Below are 18,424 nucleotides of genomic sequence, written 5' to 3' on the forward strand. Positions count from 1 at the left end.
CTTCCTCTGGATCAACTTGCATGATAACAGGCCAAACTGGATGGACAGATGTCTTTTTTCAGCCTTTTAAACTATGTTACATCCTATCTGTCATTCCACTTGACTGCAAATAACTGGCCATTTACAAGTGTGAATGACGCCCCTTTTTCCACATGTCTGGACACCAGCTCTTGTGGGAATCCAGCTCTATTTTTTAGACTTTCACATACAGGCCCCTGTATTTGCAGTTTTACAGGAATGGAGGGTCCCCATACCGATCACCTGCAGAGTGGTACCGCAGGGTGGTACCTTTGGAAAACTAGTTGTTTTTTTCTTTCTTAATTTTCTCTCATCAAACATTTGTCTTTAGAGATATATAAAAAAATAATTTGTTTCACTTTTAACTGGATCTGTCCTTTGATTACCAATATTCATTCAATACAGGATACTATGTTTGTTTGGGAAGCTCTCACAGCGGTCCCAATCATCACTCCATGCCCTCAGCTACCTCTGGTAACTGAAAGCAAGGCACTGTTTTATCTCCCTGCAAAAAAGAGTATCTGAAGGACTAAAGCCAGTTAGTGACCACCATAAAAACACATAAGGGTGGTCACTAACGGGCTAAGCATGAAGATGGCTTTTATTATATGTGGGTTTTTTTATGTTTAACAAGAGATAATTTATGGTTGAACCACATATCACATTCTGAACATGAATATGGCTTCTCTCCTGTGTGAATTCTCTGATGTTTAAATAGAGATGATGTATTGGTAAAACATTTCTCACATTCTGAACATGAAAATGGCTTCTCTCCTGTGTGAATTCTCTGATGGACACCAAGAACCGATTTATACTCAAAACATTTCCCACATTCTGAACATGAAAATGGCTTCTTCCCTGTGTGATTTCTCTGATGTTTAAATAGAGATGATGTATTGGTAAAACATTTCCCACATTCTGAACATGAAAATGGCTTCTCCCCTGTGTGATTTCTCCGATGCACAATAAGAGCCGATGTCTGCTTAAAACATTTCCCACATTCTGAACATGAAAACGGCTTCACCCCTGTGTGATTTCTTTGATGTATAACAAGAGTTGATGTCTGTTTAAAACATTTCCCACATTCTGAACATGAAAACGGTTTCTCCCCTGTGTGATTTCTCTGATGTATAACAAGGTGTGATTTTTGTTTAAAACATTTCCCACATTCTGAACATGAAAATGGCTTCTCCCCTGTGTGATTTCTCTGATGAGTAACAAGAGCAGACTTCTGATTAAAATATTTCCCACATTGTGAACATGAAAATGGCTTCTCTTCCTTGTGAATTCTCTGATGGGCATCAAGAACCAATTTATACTCAAAACATTTCCCACATTGTGAACATGAAAACGGCTTCTCCCCTGTGTGATTCCTCTGATGTATAACAAGATTTGATGTCTGCTTAAAACATTTCCCACATTCTGAACATGAAAACGGCTTCTCCCCTGTGTGATTTCTCTGATGTATAACAAGGTGTGATTTTTGTTTAAAACATTTCCCACATTCTGAACATGAAAATGGCTTCTCCCCTGTATGATTTCTCTGATGTGTAACAAGAGCCGACTTCTGATTAAAACATTTCCCACATTGTAAACATGAAAATGGCTTCTCTCCTGTGTGAATTCTCTGATGGGCATCAAGAGCGGATTTACACTCAAAACATTTTCCACAATCTGAACATGAAAATAGCTTCTCTTTTACGTGAGCTGTTTGAGGTTTAGGACCTCTTCTGTGACTTTTATTCTGTGTTACAGTCTGTGATGAATCAGAAGATCGGACCTTTTTAAAAGAATCAAATGATGCATTGTTGCTGTGATTGGATGAGGGTATATCTTGCATATTGGCATGCTCTTCAAATGTATCTCGTGTGATACCACAATCATCTACTTCAAAATCTGAAGATACCAGATATTTCTCTAAGTTCCTAGTACCGTCATCTGCCAAGAATAAAACACATTTTATTATTTATGAATGAATAACATGAATAACATAAAAATTGCTTTGAAGTTTTATAACTTAAAAAAAAAAAAAAATCCACAGAAATTACAAGGCATGGCACAAATTTCAACTATCAATTGACTAAAACAGTGGTGGCCAAACAGACCACAATCTAATAGTAGACCGAGAGGCATAACTAGAAAACGCTGGCACCCACCTTGAGCAACTTCCCTGCAACCCCCACCCAGTCAGTCATTTAAAAGATATATAACTAAAACATTTCCTAGCGCTGGACAAGAGGCGCTGAATACCCTATTAGTGCCCCACACAATAGTTATCTCCCCTAAGTGACTATTTCCCAGTGGAATTCCCCCTTAGTGCCCTCTTCACAGTACTGATGCTCCCCAAGTGCCTCCACTCAGTAGAATGTCCTCTTGATGTCTCCAAACAGTAGTTATGCCCCCTAAGTGCCCCCACACAGTAGTTATTCCCCCTTTGTGCGCCCCCTGCAGTAGTGCTGTCCCTTAGTGTTCCCTTTACATCAGTGAAGCTCCTGTACTGTAAATAAAAAATAAAAATAAAAAAAAGTAATACAGAGCACATCACGCTCTTCCCAGCAGCAGCAGACAAATATCTGGTGTTCAGTGGTGAGACTTTTTTGTATAACCTCTTAAGGCTACATTAACATGTGAAAAAAGGCCATAAAAAAAACTAGCAAGCTCAGTTTTTTATGGCCATTTTTCAACCCTTTCTTGGTCGTCTGGACGTTTTGCATTCATTTTTAACAGCCAGGATGATTTTTATTTGCTTTTATTATTTAATTACCAATCCCTGCAGTATACATAATGCCCCCCATTGTGGCCCCAGTTAGTAATAATGTTCCCCAGGGTGGCCCCCATCACTAATAATAAAGTGCATGGTTTTGTTTTTATGGGGAAAAAAATAAATAAAAAATTACTCCTCTCATCCACTTGCACGCGTAGAGAAAAGTCGGTCTTCATTTGGTGCTAAAGGACCTACACTCTCAGTCGGATGATGTCACCATTCTCTCCTAAGCAATAATGCTGGGAGAGCATGGTGATGTCATCACGTTGGTAGCACAGGTCCTTCAGCACCAAGAGAGACTGCCTTGTGTGTGCAAGCTGATAAGGTAATTTATTTTTATTTTAACCCCTAAAAGGCAATTTTCCACTATTGTACCCATTTTAAACGGCCATTACATGGATGCACTCCTGTCTAAATGGCTATTAAAATAGTCCCATTGATTTACATGGGGTCCATCTGACAGTGAGAACGGCCACAAACAGGACATGTCCTATTTTTCTAAATCTTTTTTTAAAAAAATGGCCATGTGAATAGCGCCATTGAGTTCAATTCATTCTAAAAACATCTGTGTGCCATTTTTCACTGTTGTGTGAATGTAGCCTTATCCTGCAGCCTTTCCCGGTTACACAAACTACATATAGCGCCAAAGAATAATCCTGTGAACCGAACATCATCACTGGAGCTAGGACACTGTGCACACCGAGCTCTTTCCAAATCTTAGTCCTGTCACTCTCAAGTAAACAAACTACATGGCCCACACCATAACATCCTGCTTTTTTTCGTGCATTTTTATTAAAGGGGTTGTCTCATCTGAGACAATGTGGGCAATTCGCTAGGATATGCCCCTATTGTCTGGTAGCTGCAGGTCCCACCGCTGGGACCTGCACCTATCTCTTAAACGGAGCCTCGAAAGTGGTGGATGGTGCACTGTGCATGCGCAGCACTAGCTTGGCTATTTCCGCCAGGCCCATAGAAGTGAATGGAAACAGTGGCCGGTCATGCACAGTGCGCTCCCATTCACTTCTATGGGAAGAGCGCATGGTGGTGGCTGGACCAGAGTCCTCCAGCCACCACTTTGGCCCGCTCCGTTCTAGATATATGTCCAGGTCCCAGCAGTTGAACCTGCACCTATCAGACAATGTGGACATATCCTAGTAATATGCCCCAATTGTCTCAGATGAGACAACTCCTTTAAGTGCTTGTGACTCATATATACTGTACACACCATCCAAAGATTATGAAAAGTATATATCACTAGAGAGAGACCACTTTCTTGAAATACATTTCAGGTGTAATTCTAAACAATCAGTCAGAAGAGGGAACGAATAAATTCAACCAGAATCAAATCTGCTCCCATTGGCCTGATAATCTGTGTATGAATCTCTGGCAGATCTACTCACTGGCATCAGATGGAGGTGTGTGATGAAGCCACCTGCCACACTGAATACCCTGCACTGGAGGCTGGACAAGACTGTACACATATCAAACTGGGCCAGTTCCAGCCACTGTTCCAATCTCCCTCCCAGAAGTCCATGGAGTCAGGGTACAGGCTATGTGCAGAAACAAGGGCACAGTCCAGGTACGACTGAACCCGGTTGTTCAGGCAATGCTTGTCCTTTTGCTGATATGCATCAGGTTGGCACAGCACTTAAAAAAACTTCCATTACATTAAGAAATCTAAATTGGCTGCTGCTTCTGTGCCTTCTGAGACTTATTGTCGGGGTAGCACCACCAGAAAGGGCAGGAGTTCTCTGACTCAGGCAGGTTGGAGATATGGCTATCCAATAGTCATCACTTTGCTTGATGCTAACCATATGCTTGCCAGCATGTAGGCAACCAAGCATTCAGTTTGTCATGCTCACCAGCATGCCTGAGGACCCAGTTCTTTAAGACCCTACTGCAATGGTTGGTCATGGCCAATGTCATCGTCATCATCATCATCATCATCATCATCATCATGAGCATAGCTATCATACCGAGCGCCAACCTCCTTCCCTAGCTGTGCCTGGGAAAACTCCATGTCTCCCTGTACCACAAACTTTTCCTCCTCCACTTCCTCCTTTACGTGACTTCGTCCGTTCAAGTTCCTATCAGCTACAGGATCCCCAGAAACCTGTGGAGGTTGATGTTCTTCCGCTAGTCCTTGTTGCATCAGTGTGAGCATTAGTACAAATATAAATATCAGGATGATGTCATGGTAATGCTTGTCCCTACTCTGGTGGCCTCTTCGAAGGGGTTGCGTATGCTACACATGGCCCTGATGAGCTGCCACTGACTGAGCTTAAAATAACATATCCTCTCTGCTGTGGTGGTCTCATGCATCATGTAAATCATTAATCTCTTTACGCTGCTCATAGCAACGCTTCAGCGTATGTAAGGTGGAATTCAAACGGTACGAAGGCAGACCATTTTGTCAATTCACATTCAGAAGGGCCTGGACATTCCCATGGACATGACCAATACCATCTACAAGCCACGTTGCTTTTTCAAAATTTGATGCACCACTAAATCTATGATGTGTGCCATGCAGGGAACATGTGTTATTTCCCCCAAATGAAGTGCAGCCACAATGTTCCTGCCATTGTCACCAACCAACCACATTGTCCAGTTGTAGATGGAGGAGAGAAATCCAGAAGGAAACTTGCTGCAGATTACCAACTGATCTATGTAGCTTCTCTTGCCCAAGCTCATCAGCTTTAAAGAGGTTGCCACCCTGCCTGTTTTTTTTTAAATATCGCTCCTACGTCCCACTGTGCCCCCCTGCAGTTTTTCCGCTCCGTATGTTAATACTGAGCATCGGTACCGGGAGGAGGAGATGCTAGGGATTCTCAATGGGCATCTCCTTCTCCCTGTGGCTATGCCACGATCCAATAACAGCGGAGATAATCACAGCCAGGGAGAAAAAAAAAAGCTATTTAAAAAGGTATTTAGAAAAAATAAAAAAAATAAAAACATGAAAGGTCCTCTTTAAGACAACATGCCAATGTTTCAGTTAGCACACCTAAAAGGAGGTAGAAAAAACTAGATTTTTGTCCTCACCGTAAAATCTGTTTCTCTTCCGTTCATTGGGGTACACAGGCCTTGACCATGGGTATAGCTGTTGCGGCTAGGAGGCGGACACTAAGCACACAAAGTGTAAGCTCCTCCCTCTTCAGCTATATCCCTTCCTGCAGGGACCAAACTAATCAGTTTAGTGCAAAAGCAGTAGGAAAAGCCAGACATAAGAAAATCACATTATGTGCAAACCCAGAACCACACAGGCCCGAAAAGGCCCATAAACAAAAAAACTGGGTGGGAGCTGTGTCCCCAAATGAACGGAAGAGAAACAGATTTTACGGTAAGTAAAAAAAATCTAGTTTTCTCATCCGTCTCATTGGGGGACACAGGCCTTGACCATGAGACGTTCCAGAGCAGTCCCTGAGGTAGGGTTGGACGATATCAAAAATATTCAGACGATAACGATATTAAAATATTTATCGCGATAACGATATATATCGCGATAAATACCCGTTTAAAAGAAAAAAAACCACAAGGAGACGTTATACTGTATGGGGGCAGCCACAAGGAGACGTTATACTGTATGGGGGCAGCCACAAGGAGACGTTATACTGTATGGGGGCAGCCACAAGGAGACGTTATACTGTATGGGGGCAGCCACAAGGAGACGTTATACTGTATGGGGGCAGCCACAAGGAGACGTTATACTGTATGGGGGCAGCCACAAGGAGACGTTATACTGTATGGGGGCAGCCACAAGGAGACGTTATACTGTATGGGGGCAGCCACAAGGAGACGTTATACTGTATGGGGGCAGCCACAAGGAGACGTTATACTGTATGGGGGCAGCCACAAGGAGACGTTATACTGTATGGGGGCAGCCACAAGGAGACGTTATACTGTATGGGGGCAGCCACAAGGAGACGTTATACTGTATGGGGGCAGCCACATGGAGACGTTATACTGTATGGGGGCCGCCACAAGGAGACGTTATACTGTATGGGGGCAGCCACAAGGAGAAGTTATACTGTATGGGGGGGCCACAAGGAGACGTTATACTGTATGGGGGCAGCCACAAGGAGACGTTACACTGTATGGGGGGGCCACAAGGAGGCGTTACACTGTATGGGGGGGCCACAAGGAGGCGTCACACTGTATGGGGGGGCCACAAGGAGGCGTCACACTGTATGGGGGGCCACAAGGAGGCGTCACACTGTATGGGGGGCCACAAGGAGGCGTTACACTGTATGGGGGGGCCACAAGGAGGTGTTACACTGTATGGGGGGGCCACAAGGAGGCGTTACACTGTATGGGGGGGCCACAAGGAGGCGTTACACTGTATGGGGGGGCCACAAGGAGGCGTTACACTGTATGGGGGGCAACAAGGAGGCGTTACACTGTATGGGGGGCCACAAGGAGGCGTTACACAGTATGGGGGGGCCCAAGGAGGCGTTACACTGTATGGGGGGCCACAAGGAGGCGTTACACTGTATGGGGGGCCACAAGGAGGCGTTATAATAAGGTCTTGTGGCCACAGGCCACCATACATGCAGTAATACTTTGCGATATACCTTTCCCGCGGCTGCCTCGCTTGTGTGCTCTGATTCTGACATCAGATGCCGGTGGGCAGAGATTTGAATATGGGAGCAAGGAGGAGGGAGAGCCGGGGCGGCCGCTGCAGGAAGTAGTAAGTTTATAATTTCGTCACCAGAGCACACACTAGTGAGGCAGCCGCAGGAAAAGTCTCTCCAGAGACACCAGTACTCACACAGGGGATCGATTCGCCACATATACAATAGAGCCGGCACTGGTGGGTGACGACGGTGATGATGTCAGATGGTGGGTGGAGACTTGACTAAGGGAGGCGGAGCAAGAAGGAGCCAGGCCAGGAGCGAGAGGAAGTAATGTTACTCAGCGGCAGCGCTATGCAAGGTGCAGGGGCGGGCGGGCGCACGTTTAGAAGCGGTCAGGGCACAATGTGAGCTGACCGCTTTGATGACGTCACAAAATACCGCGGTATTTTGGAAACAGCGATATCGCCATATCGCCGTTTTTTTAATACCGCGGTATATCGTGATACCGGTATATCGCCCAACCCTACCCTGAGGGTGGGCATAACTTCAACCCCCCTGCCAATCAGAGAACCGCTGTTTGCAAAACTCTACGCCCCAAAGAAGCGTCAGAAGATGCAAAGGTGTGCACCCTGTAAAACTTAGAAAAAGTATGGAAAGACGACCAGGTTGCCGCCTTGCACATCTAAAGGGCCGAAGCCCCGTGATGCATCGCTCAAGAGGCTCCCACTGCCAGAGCTGAATGAGCAGTCACCCGGAAGGGCAGGACCCGGTCCTTAACACGGTGCGCTTCCACAATAGCCAAACAAAGTCTTTGAAGCTGCCAGCCCTCATCTCGGCCCCTCTGGAATCATGAACAGGGAATCCGTCCGCCTAAAAGATGCCATCTGGGACAGAGATAGATACGCACTGAATGCACCAGATCCAGAATATGGAGCGACTGTTCTCGAGGATGAGAAGGGTCCGGACAAAATGAAGGAAGAATAATCTCATCATTTAGATGGAATGTTGACACCACCTTCGGCAAGAAGGACTGCACAGGGCGAAGGATCACCTTATCCTGATGGAGGATCAGGAAAGGCGACCGACATGACAAAGCCGCGAGTTCCGATACTATATGGATAGAAGTAATTGCAACCAAAAAAGCCACCTTATAAGACAGGAAGCACAGCGACACCTGCTGCAAAGGCTCAAACCGAGAAGATTGGAGAGCGTTGAGCACTAGATTAAGATCCCAAGGATCCGATGGAGGACGGAAGGGGGGGCGCAGCATAAAAGTCCGAACCTCCAAAAGCGAAGCTAAATTTCGCTGAAAAAGAATGGACAGAGCTGACACTTGCCCTTTGAGAGAGCTGAGAGCCAGCACCAAGTCCACGCCCGACTGCAGGAAAGCCAAAAGTCACGGCAAAGAAAAACAAACGGGAGCGGTCTCTACTCGCACCAACTAAAGTAGGACTTCCGAGTCCGGTGGTAGATTCTGGAAGACGACGGCTTCCTGTCACGAATCATAGCCTGGACTACTGCATCCGAAAAACCCAGAGCCTTCAGTATAACGACATGGCTGATGAAGCCGCCAAATGTAGCGACCCTAAATTCGGGTGGAAGATCGGCCCCTACGACAGCAGGTTCACCCGGAGCGGAAGACGCCAAGGTTCTTCAGAGAGAAGGGCGACTAGGGATGCGTGCCACACTCTGCGTGGCCAATCTGTGGCCACGAGAATGACGGGCAGTCACTTGGACCTGATCTTCCTGAAGCCGCGAAATGAGCGGAAGAGGCGGGAACACGTAAGGAAACATGAACCGACTCCACAGGATCACCAGTGCATCGCATGCCAGGGCCCTGGACCGTGCAACGAAGTCCTCGACCTTGTTGTTGAAGGCCATGAGATCCACATCCGGATGACCCCCACCTCTCGTAGATGTCCCAAAAGACCTGTGGGTGAAGAGCCCACTTGCCGGGATCGAGACGCTCCCAGCTGAGAAAGTCCGCAATCCAGTTGTCTACACCTGGAATGTGAACTGCCGATAGCGCCGGAACATGTTTCTCCGCCCAGCTGAAAATCAGCGCCATCTCCTCCATGAAACCTGGGCTCCAGGTGCCGCCCTGGTGACTGATGTATGCCACCGCCTTGGAGTTGTTGGACTGCAACCGCACCGGACAAACCCTGAGATGGTCGGCCCAGTGTTGCAGAGAGAGCCGAATCGCCCTCAACTCCAGAACATTGATTGGAAGGGAGCGCTCCTCGCGTGACCATACCCCCTGGACCGAGATATTTTCCAACACTCCCCCCCACCCCCTGGACCGAGATATTTTCCAACACTCCCCCCCAACCCCTGAGGCTTGTGTCCGTTGTTAACACCCTCCAACGGAGAGGGAGAAACGAACGCCTCGATGTCAACATTGGAGAGGCCATCCACCATCTGAAGGCCCGGCGCACTGGGGCAAGGAGACACATTGGCAGATCCAAGGAGTCACCAGGATGTCATCCATGTAAGTGATCGCCACAATCCTCCTGGCATGGAGCAGGGACATGACTGCCGCCAGAACCTTCGTAAAGACCCTGGGAGCCGTGGCCAGGCTAAACAGGAGGGCTACAAATTGGTAGTGAAATTAACCCTCTGCGAACCAGAGAAACCTCTGATGACTGATGCATATGGGCACGTGAAGATAAGAGTCCTTGATGTCTATCGAGAACAGGTACTCCTCCGGTTCCATGGACGCAATGACCGACCTCAGTGACTCCATCCGGAATCTGTGGACGCAAAGGAAACAGTTGAGCGCCTTGAGGTCTAGAATGGGATGGACCATCCCCTCTTTTTTGGGAACCACCCACAAAGAGATTGGAGCTGAAAACGGTCTTGCGCAGGAACCAAAACAATCACACCTTGCTGCAGCAGCGTGCGTATTGCCAGAAAAAAAGAATCTGCGGCTGTGGGAGCAGCTGGAGGAGACGACCGGAAAAAAACGGGATGGAGGGGAGGATTTGAAATCCCTCTGCAATGACCTCCCTCAGCCAGCCAAACATGCCGAAACACATGAAGCCGCCCGCCCACCCGAACGGAGGGCGCCGGGAGCCACCCATCATGTAGCAGAGCTCTAAGGATTAAAGGACTTGGATCCCTGTTGATGGGAATGCCAGGAAGGCCGCGGCTTAAAGGAAGGATTGCACTTCCGGCCCGCGGCCGACTTATCGGACACTCCCTTGTGCCTGGAAAAACTCTGAAAGGGACGAAAAATAGGCTTTCGCTTTATTGCCTTATTAGACCGCCCCCTGTTCTGAAGTAAATGGGTGCTCTTACCACCTGTAGCGTCCGAAGTGATCTCATCCAGGCGCTTACCAAAAAGTCTGCTGCTGGTAAATGGGAGGGCCGTCAGGGTCCGCTTTGAAGCATTTTCTGCCGCCCATCATGAGAGCCATAGGGTATGGCGAACAGCCACTAACAGGGCTGATGAGCTAGTCAAACCTGGCAGTGTCCAAAGATGCTTCACAAATACATGCACTGGCATGCGAGAGCTGCAGGGCCACATCTGCAAGTTCCTCCGAGGGGACTCCCAACTCAAGACCCTGATGTAAGTTATTTGCCCACTCCCCCATAGCCTTGCTCACCCATGTAGAGGCAAACACCGGCTGCAGTGCTGTGCCCACTGCTTCAAAGGCAGATTTTGCAAACGCTTCCAGCTTCTTATCATTGATATCAGAAAAAGAAGCCCCATCCGACATTGGCAAGGTAGTATGTTTAGCCAAGCGGGAAACTGGCCGGTCCACTATAGGTGGAGCCGACCATTTCTTAGTCAAATCCTCCAGAAAAGGATAAAGGACATTAAAGAGTTTTGGCAACATAAAACATCTATCTGGAAAATTCCACTCCTTGAAGAGAGAGGAATCAAACTCCTGGTGGTTGGGGAAACACTTGTGCGAGCGACGGAACCTTCTAAAGGAAAAACCCGAGCTGACAGATGACGGAGCGGGATCTTCAACCTGCAACGTCTCAATAACTGCCGTAATTAAATGGTCCACCATAGAGGATAGTTTGGGCGACTGACCCTCCGGTGAGACATCCTCATCTGACCCTCTCTCCTTGGAACATGCCTCTTCAGCTGAGGACATGTCGGAGTGAGACTTTCTAGCAGCAGGAGGAGAGGCCAAGGACACGGGAGACACAGAACCCCATTTGGGGGAGGAAGTTATGGCCCGTTTTGCGGGGCGCACACCATGGGCAAGAGCCCCATGATCCCCAGAGTCAGACCGGTCAGAGGACTGCCTTGCCGACAAACGCCCCAATATACCCACAATAGCTTTGTTGGTATTGGAGACATCCTGTACCACCCTAGACATGGAATGCACCCATTCCGGTTCTTCTGTAGGTTGGGCAGCGGGAAGCAATGGGTCCAGAGCCGAGCCGCAAAGCAGAGGGAGTCTGACAGATGAAAATTTTGTGCGACATGATGTGCAGGCAAAATTACGTACCAACGGGACCGCCTGCTTCGGGACCTGGGTTCAGACATAATGAAACCCCTGTCACTCCAATGAGGAAAATGGGAAGGTTAGGCCCTGCAAGAAGTGACAAACAACACTTACCCAGCCTGTGTCCCTCCAAACGCCAGTCAGACCCTCATTTCCTGCCAGGAGCTTTAAAAATCCTGAAGTGGGCAGAGCCCACTCTCGCACTGCTCTGCCGCTGACATGGGGGTGGGGGCGAACACAAGTTACACCCCCCAAAATGCTGCCGCTCCAGCGCCCGTCCATCATCCCAGGACACGCCCCTCGCTCTCAGGCCGCACAGCCCACGCCGGCATCCCCGGCCACCGCAGGGAAGCCTACAGTCGCAGGCCACACAGAAACCAGGGCCTCGGATAATAATGGACCTGGCTGCCCCAGCAGCAAGGCAACGTGCTGACATAGGAAACGGTGCTTCATCAGGACAACCCGCCCCTCCTCTCCCGGTGTGCTCCAGAGGACGCCGTCAGCCCGGGAAGCTGCAGCAAGAAAGCAGCCACCCCCTTGCTGCAGCAGCGTCCCAGGTATGTTAACCCTTAAAGCACTGGACTTGGTCCTAAGGGGGTTACTGGAGGGAGGGTGGAGGGGAGCACTGCTCCTACTCACCTGTCAGATGTCCTCTGCCCCCCTGACTCAGCCGGATCACCACCTTCGGTGTGCGGCCCCTTGGTGAGGGACGCTACACCAGAACAGAGGGGACTTTCGCTGGGGGCGGCCGTGGTGATGAGCTTGCTGGCTGGAGACAGAGATTTTTACCGGGACCTCTGGTCCTCCTTTTCTTCTAGAGAGTGGGAACGAGTAGGGGGTTTGGGTGACCTCCTGGTCTCCTGTCTCCTGGGTGGGAGTGCGGGCAGTTTTTACCCGGACTGCCTGAAGCTTCCCGTTAGAAAAAAAAAAAAAAAGAGAGACAAAATTAGTAAATCAGCAGCCCTGCAAGCAGGAAGGTCTGCCTCCAACAGACACTAAGCTAAAACGGATTAGCTTGGTCCCTGCAGGAAGGGATATAGCTGAAGAGGGAGGAGCTTACACTTTGTGTGCTTAGTGTCCGCCTCCTAGCGGCAACAGCTATACCCATGGTCAAGGCCTGTGTCCCCCAATGAGACGGATGAGAAAGAGAAAACAACAATGTGCTCTGTTTTTGTTAGGGATATGAGGATGTCCATTGAGGAGGACATGGATAAGCACCTGGTGTAGGTGGTTTAAAAAGACAGGTTCCACTGTCACACTCTCTCATTCTTGTCACTGGAAGTTCAACATGGCACCTCATGGCAAAGAAATCTCTGATGATCTGAAAAAAAAGAATTGTTGCTCTACATAAGTGTAGGCAATTAAGGTTGCCGGGTTTGTGAGAGGGGAGGCGGGGCATGGCCTATTTATGCCGACCTCTCCTGCTCACACTCGTCGGTTCGAGTGCTTCGGATCGACACGCGTGAATCGTCACCTCAGAGCGACGGGAGTTTGAGGCTCGTTAACGCACTGGGCTATTTTTCGTCGCGGCATAGGTAGGTCTCTGCAGATTGCTCGACCGACACTCTGGCTCACGCTGAGCATACTACGATTTCCTCAGGTCCGCCCGGCGCAGCTGCTGCCCTCATCCTCCTCCCCGTGTTTCATCTGCAGCGGTCCGGTCCATCCGGGCCGCACAACATGTGTAAATGGCATCTACCCCCTCACCTGCTCTCGCCCTGCAGTCGGCACACGCACACTCTGGCCGCCCTCACCGGCACCTCGTCGCTCCTCCAGCGCGCCATGTGTTTTGCAGCTCCCCATGCGTCGGGTCTGGTTCAGCTGGGTCCGACGTGATGGCGGGAGCGCTGGTTGGTGGCACACATATGATGATCGCCACCTACCGGCCACTGTTGGAATTGCACCTGTCTAGTGGTGCCTCATGTTGATTCAGTAGGATCTGATAATCCAGTTTAGGGTTGCTGGGGTGGTAGGGTGTTTGGGGGAGGTAGTTGTCCAGCAGGGAAAATAAATGAATTGACATATGTTAAAAATAAATAAAAACACAGCGTTTAGCCATACTTATACTTGGGTAGCAGGCTTCTGTTGGTGAGTGCAGCCTCCGTGTACTTAAGTAGTATCGGGGGTTGAGACGAGCCACTTAGCGTTGGCGTCAGTCTGTGCTTACACACGCGTGGTTCAGTGGGTTACTTTCGTCATGCAGCGTCGGCAGGGGTTGTGAGGAGCGCTATTAGGTTAGGGTAGGGGTGCCGCAGCAGTGATACGTTTGGTCACCTATTTGTTATTACTTGTTTAGGTTTTCAGTTCGGCCAGCTACTCTGCTGTGACACTGCCGGGGTAGGTTGCTGACATGGCCGCCAAGTGAGTTAGGAGCGATTCTCACGTATGGGCTCCCTTTTGTGCTTCTCGGGGTTGGCAGGGGTGGTTGAGGCCACCGTCCTGGGCATACGGGCATGCATCCCCTCAGATGAGTTTTCAATGAGGTATGCCTCCATCAATGAGGCTATTGAGGTAATACTTAAGTTTGGCAGAGGCGCCTGGTTGTCTAAGGCGGATATCACAGACACCTTCAAACTGCTCCCCATCCAGCCAGACCTGTGGCAGTGGCATGGCATCAAGTGGCAGGAACAGTATTACTTTGCCAATAAGCTGACCTTCGGGTCCAAATCGAGCCCGTGGCTCTTTGACCAGTTGGCGACCGCCTTGCATTGGGTATTGTCAGATGTCTTTCGGGTCAGTCATGTCACACATTACCTGGACGACTTCCTTCTTATTGAACCCCCGGCACAGCAGCCCCAGGACCTACAGCGTTTGCGTACAGGGTTTTCCGATCTGTGCGTGCCTATAGCTTCTCACAAGGTAGAAGGCAATCACATTCTTGGGAATTCGGCTGGACACAGTACGCATGCAAGCTAGTCTCCCACCTGATAAGCTAGATAGGGTTAGACAGGTTGTGCATAGGTGGGCGCGAGTGAGAGTGGCGATCAGAGCGGATCTTCAGTCCCTCTTAGGCATGCTCAACTTTGCCATGCGCATCATCCCCCAGGGTAGGTCCTTCATTTCGAGACTCCTAGGATTGCTCCCCCAGGCCCGCGCGCAGGACGACATGGTGACTCTCGGTCCGGAGGCCATGGCAGATCTCTCAATGTGGGATAGGTTTTTAACTCAGTGGAACGGAGTGTCACTCTTTGTTCTGGTGATCTCGGACCAGTCTCCTGTAGTCCACACTGATGCCTCGTCATCAGTCGGCTTCGCCACACTGCACGGCGATCATTGGTTTGCTAGTGCATGGCCAATAGAGGTCGCATCAATCCCGGGATTCTCCTCATGTTCCTCTTTGTTCGAGGTGTATCCTATTGTAGGGGCAGCGGTTGTATGGGGCGAGCAGTGGAAGAAACGGACGGTGCTGTTCCTGACTGACAACGCGGCAGTCGTGGACATCTTCATGAAAGGCAGGTCTAGTTCCACACAGATTATGTCGTTTGTCAGGAGGTTCGTTTTGTTTGTAGGCATATTAGTGGACAGCGTAATGTCGCAGCGGATGCTCTGTCCCGCCTTAATTTTCAACTTTTCTTTCAGGTTTGTCTGGGGGCAGATCGGTTGCCAACGCCAACTCCTCACCAGTCCCAGTTGCGGTTGGACTAGTCTCCCATCCCGCCGTAGCTAGGAGGCTGATGGCCAAGTCCCTGTCTACTAATACCCTGAGGGCTCACAAGACGGCTTGGCGCCTCTTCCTAAAATATAAGAACACCTACCCGGCCACAGAGCAGGGGCCTATCACTCACCTATTGGGGTTTGTCGGGTTTTGCCACTCTCAACTGAATCTGGCCTATAGCACTATTAAATTGTACCTGGCAGGTATTCAACACCATTGGTACATGCTGTGTCCGGACCGGCCGTCGCTCTTCTCAGCCCACCCTATCAGAGCAACATTGAAGGGTCTAAGGAAGATGTCCGTTAAGAAACGGCATACTCGTCAGCCGTTCACTGGTGATATGTTTAGGTCTGTGGCTGACAAATTACAGGATAAACCATTCGGGCCGCAGCTTAGTGCTCTACTAGAGACAGCCATGTACCTGGCCTTCTAGGGGTTCCTCAGGCCAGGCGAGCTTACGGGCGCCAACACGCCTGCTAAATTCCTGCGCGAGGATCAGCTCCGCCGGCACGGCTCCATATACGTTCTTACCTTGGCCTCGTCCAAGACGTCTCGGCCGGGGTAATCGGTAGAGATCAGGTACTTCCCCTCTGCCAATAGGTGGTGTCCGGTACGGGTGTTAGACGCATGGTTGCTTATGGTCGGGTCCGAGCCTGCAGATTCCCAGTTGCTCAAGCTAGGGGCTGCACCTTTGTCTACTGCATCTTTTCTCAGGTTCATCCGTATTTTGTTATCCGGTTCAGGTATTGATCCTCTGTCGATCACGGGGCACTCCTTCTGCATCGGCGCGGCGGCTGCTGCCTCCATGCATAAGGTGCGCGTACACATCATCAAACGGTTAGGACGCTGGAGTTCCTCCTGCTACATGCGTTACATCCCAGATCCCCAATGTGAGATGTCGCTGGCCTTTCGAAATTTGGTTTTGTAGTGCTGTGTTAAATAAAGTCTTTTCAATTTCTAAGTGTTGCATCTTTTGGCCCCTTTAGGCTACCCTTCGACAGCAGTTCCAGCATAACCCTGCTGCTCTTTAGGTAGGGGTGGGGTGAGTAGGGTTAGTTAGGGTAACATCTCACCATGAGCCGATCCGAGCACAAGTGTAGGCAATTAAAGGGTTTCTATCACTTCGTATGACATAATTAGCTCTCAGACACTAGCGATCCGCTAGTGTCTGCTCTGGCCAACCATCCTAATATAACAGCTTTTGGGGCAGCCGTTTTGCTAAAAAAATAACTTTTATAAATATGCTAATGAGCCTCTAGGTGCTATGTGGGCGTCATTAGCACCTAGAGGCTCCGTCTACCTTCATACACAGCCACCGCCCAGCGCGTCCCTCCAGCCCGCCCACGGGCTGCCCCAAAAGCTGTTATATTAGGATGGTTGGCCAGAGCAGACACTAGCGGATCGCTAGTGTCTGAGAGCTAATTATGTCATACGAAGTGATAGAAACCTTTTAAGGTTGCCGGGTTTGTGAGAGGGGAGGCGGGGCATGGCCTATTTATGCCGACCTCTCCTGCTCACACTTGTCGGTTCGAGCACTTCGGCCCTCCCAGGTACCCACCCTTCTTCTCAGGTACTCCTTATTGGTGTAGCCCCCTTTAGGCTACCCTTCGACAGCAGTTCCGGCATAACCCTGCTGCTCTTTAGGTAGGGGTGGGGTGAGTAGGGTTACTTAGGGTAACATCTCACCATGAGCCGATCCGAGCACAAAGATGGCCTAGGCTATAAAAAGATTGCCAACACCCTGAAACTGAGCTGCAGCACATTGGCCCAAGACCATACAGCGGTTTAAGAAGACAGGCTCCACTCAGAACAGGCCTCATCATGGTCGACCGAAGAAGCTGAGTGCACGTGCTCAGCTCCATATCCAGAGGTTGTCTTTTCAAAATAGACGTATGTCGTCATGGAGGAGTGGAAGAGGATTCAAGTGGCAACCTGTGAAGCTCTAGTGAACTCCATGCCCAAGAGAGTTAAGGCAGTGCAGGAAAATAAAGGTGGCCACACAAAATATTTACACTTTGGGCACAATTTGGCCATTCTCAATTAGGGGTGTACTCACGTTTGTTGCCAGCGGTTTAGACATTAGCGGCTGTGTGTTGAGTTATTTTGAGGGCACACCAAATTTACACCGTTATACAAGCTGTACACTGACTACTTTACATTGTATCAAAGTGTCAGATCTTCAGGGTTGTCCCATGAAAAGATAGAATAAAATATTTACAAAAATATGAGGGGTGGACTGACTTATGTGAGATACTGGAGGTACCAGCAGCAGATCTTGATGATTTGCTTGTCCAAATGCATTCAGCATGGCAGAACATTCCTCAGACAATCATTAGTAACCTCATTGGTAGGATGCCAAGGCGTGTAAGTGAATGTATTTATGCTCGTGGCTCTCATACTCAATACTGAATAAAGCGAGATGTTTTGCACATTTTGTTTCTGTTTTTTATCATTTGCAGATCATTAAAGGGGTTCTCCAAGATTTTCCTCAGCATAGGTCTTCAATATAAGATCAGCAGAGGTCGGTCCCTGCACCCCCACCAATCAGCTGTCTGAGGAAGCCTCAGTGCTCACCGGAGGTCCAGTTAATACAAAGCCTCCTCACAGCTTACCAAGCACAGCGCCATCTGTTGAATAGTGGCTGTGCTTGGCATTGCAGCTCAGACCCTTTCACTTGAATGGAACTAATCTGTGCCTAGGCCATATGACCGATGAACGCCACATTGCATGGCCAGGAAGAGGCCTAAGAGCGCGCAGAGCACTGTGTCCTCTCCATACATCTGACAGACAAGGCTGCCAGGAGTTGAATCTGCTGCCGATCTGATATTAATGACCTCTCCTGAGGATGGACTATATATATCATATACATACTGTATATCACCTATAACGCTGTCACATTTCCATCCATATTTAATCAGAATTTTAGCTGAATCGGTGACTATAACGCTGAAAA

At 49.1% G+C, this 18,424-nt stretch overlaps 1 protein-coding gene across 1 annotated transcript in view; it reads right to left on the bottom strand.

Annotated features, from left to right (window-relative positions):
• Positions 1–622: 622 nt before the first annotated feature.
• Positions 623–18,424, bottom strand: part of LOC121005801 (zinc finger protein 850-like) — a 1,060,224-nt gene continuing 1,042,422 nt past the window's right edge. Inside the window, exon 9 of the mRNA XM_040438565.1 lies at positions 623–1,585. Coding sequence (XP_040294499.1) covers positions 623–1,585 — 963 coding nt within the window. The remainder of the gene's footprint in view (positions 1,586–18,424) is intronic.

Source organism: Bufo bufo, chromosome 6 (genome assembly GCF_905171765.1).
Source record: "Bufo bufo chromosome 6, aBufBuf1.1, whole genome shotgun sequence".
NCBI classification, from domain to species: domain Eukaryota; kingdom Metazoa; phylum Chordata; class Amphibia; order Anura; family Bufonidae; genus Bufo; species Bufo bufo.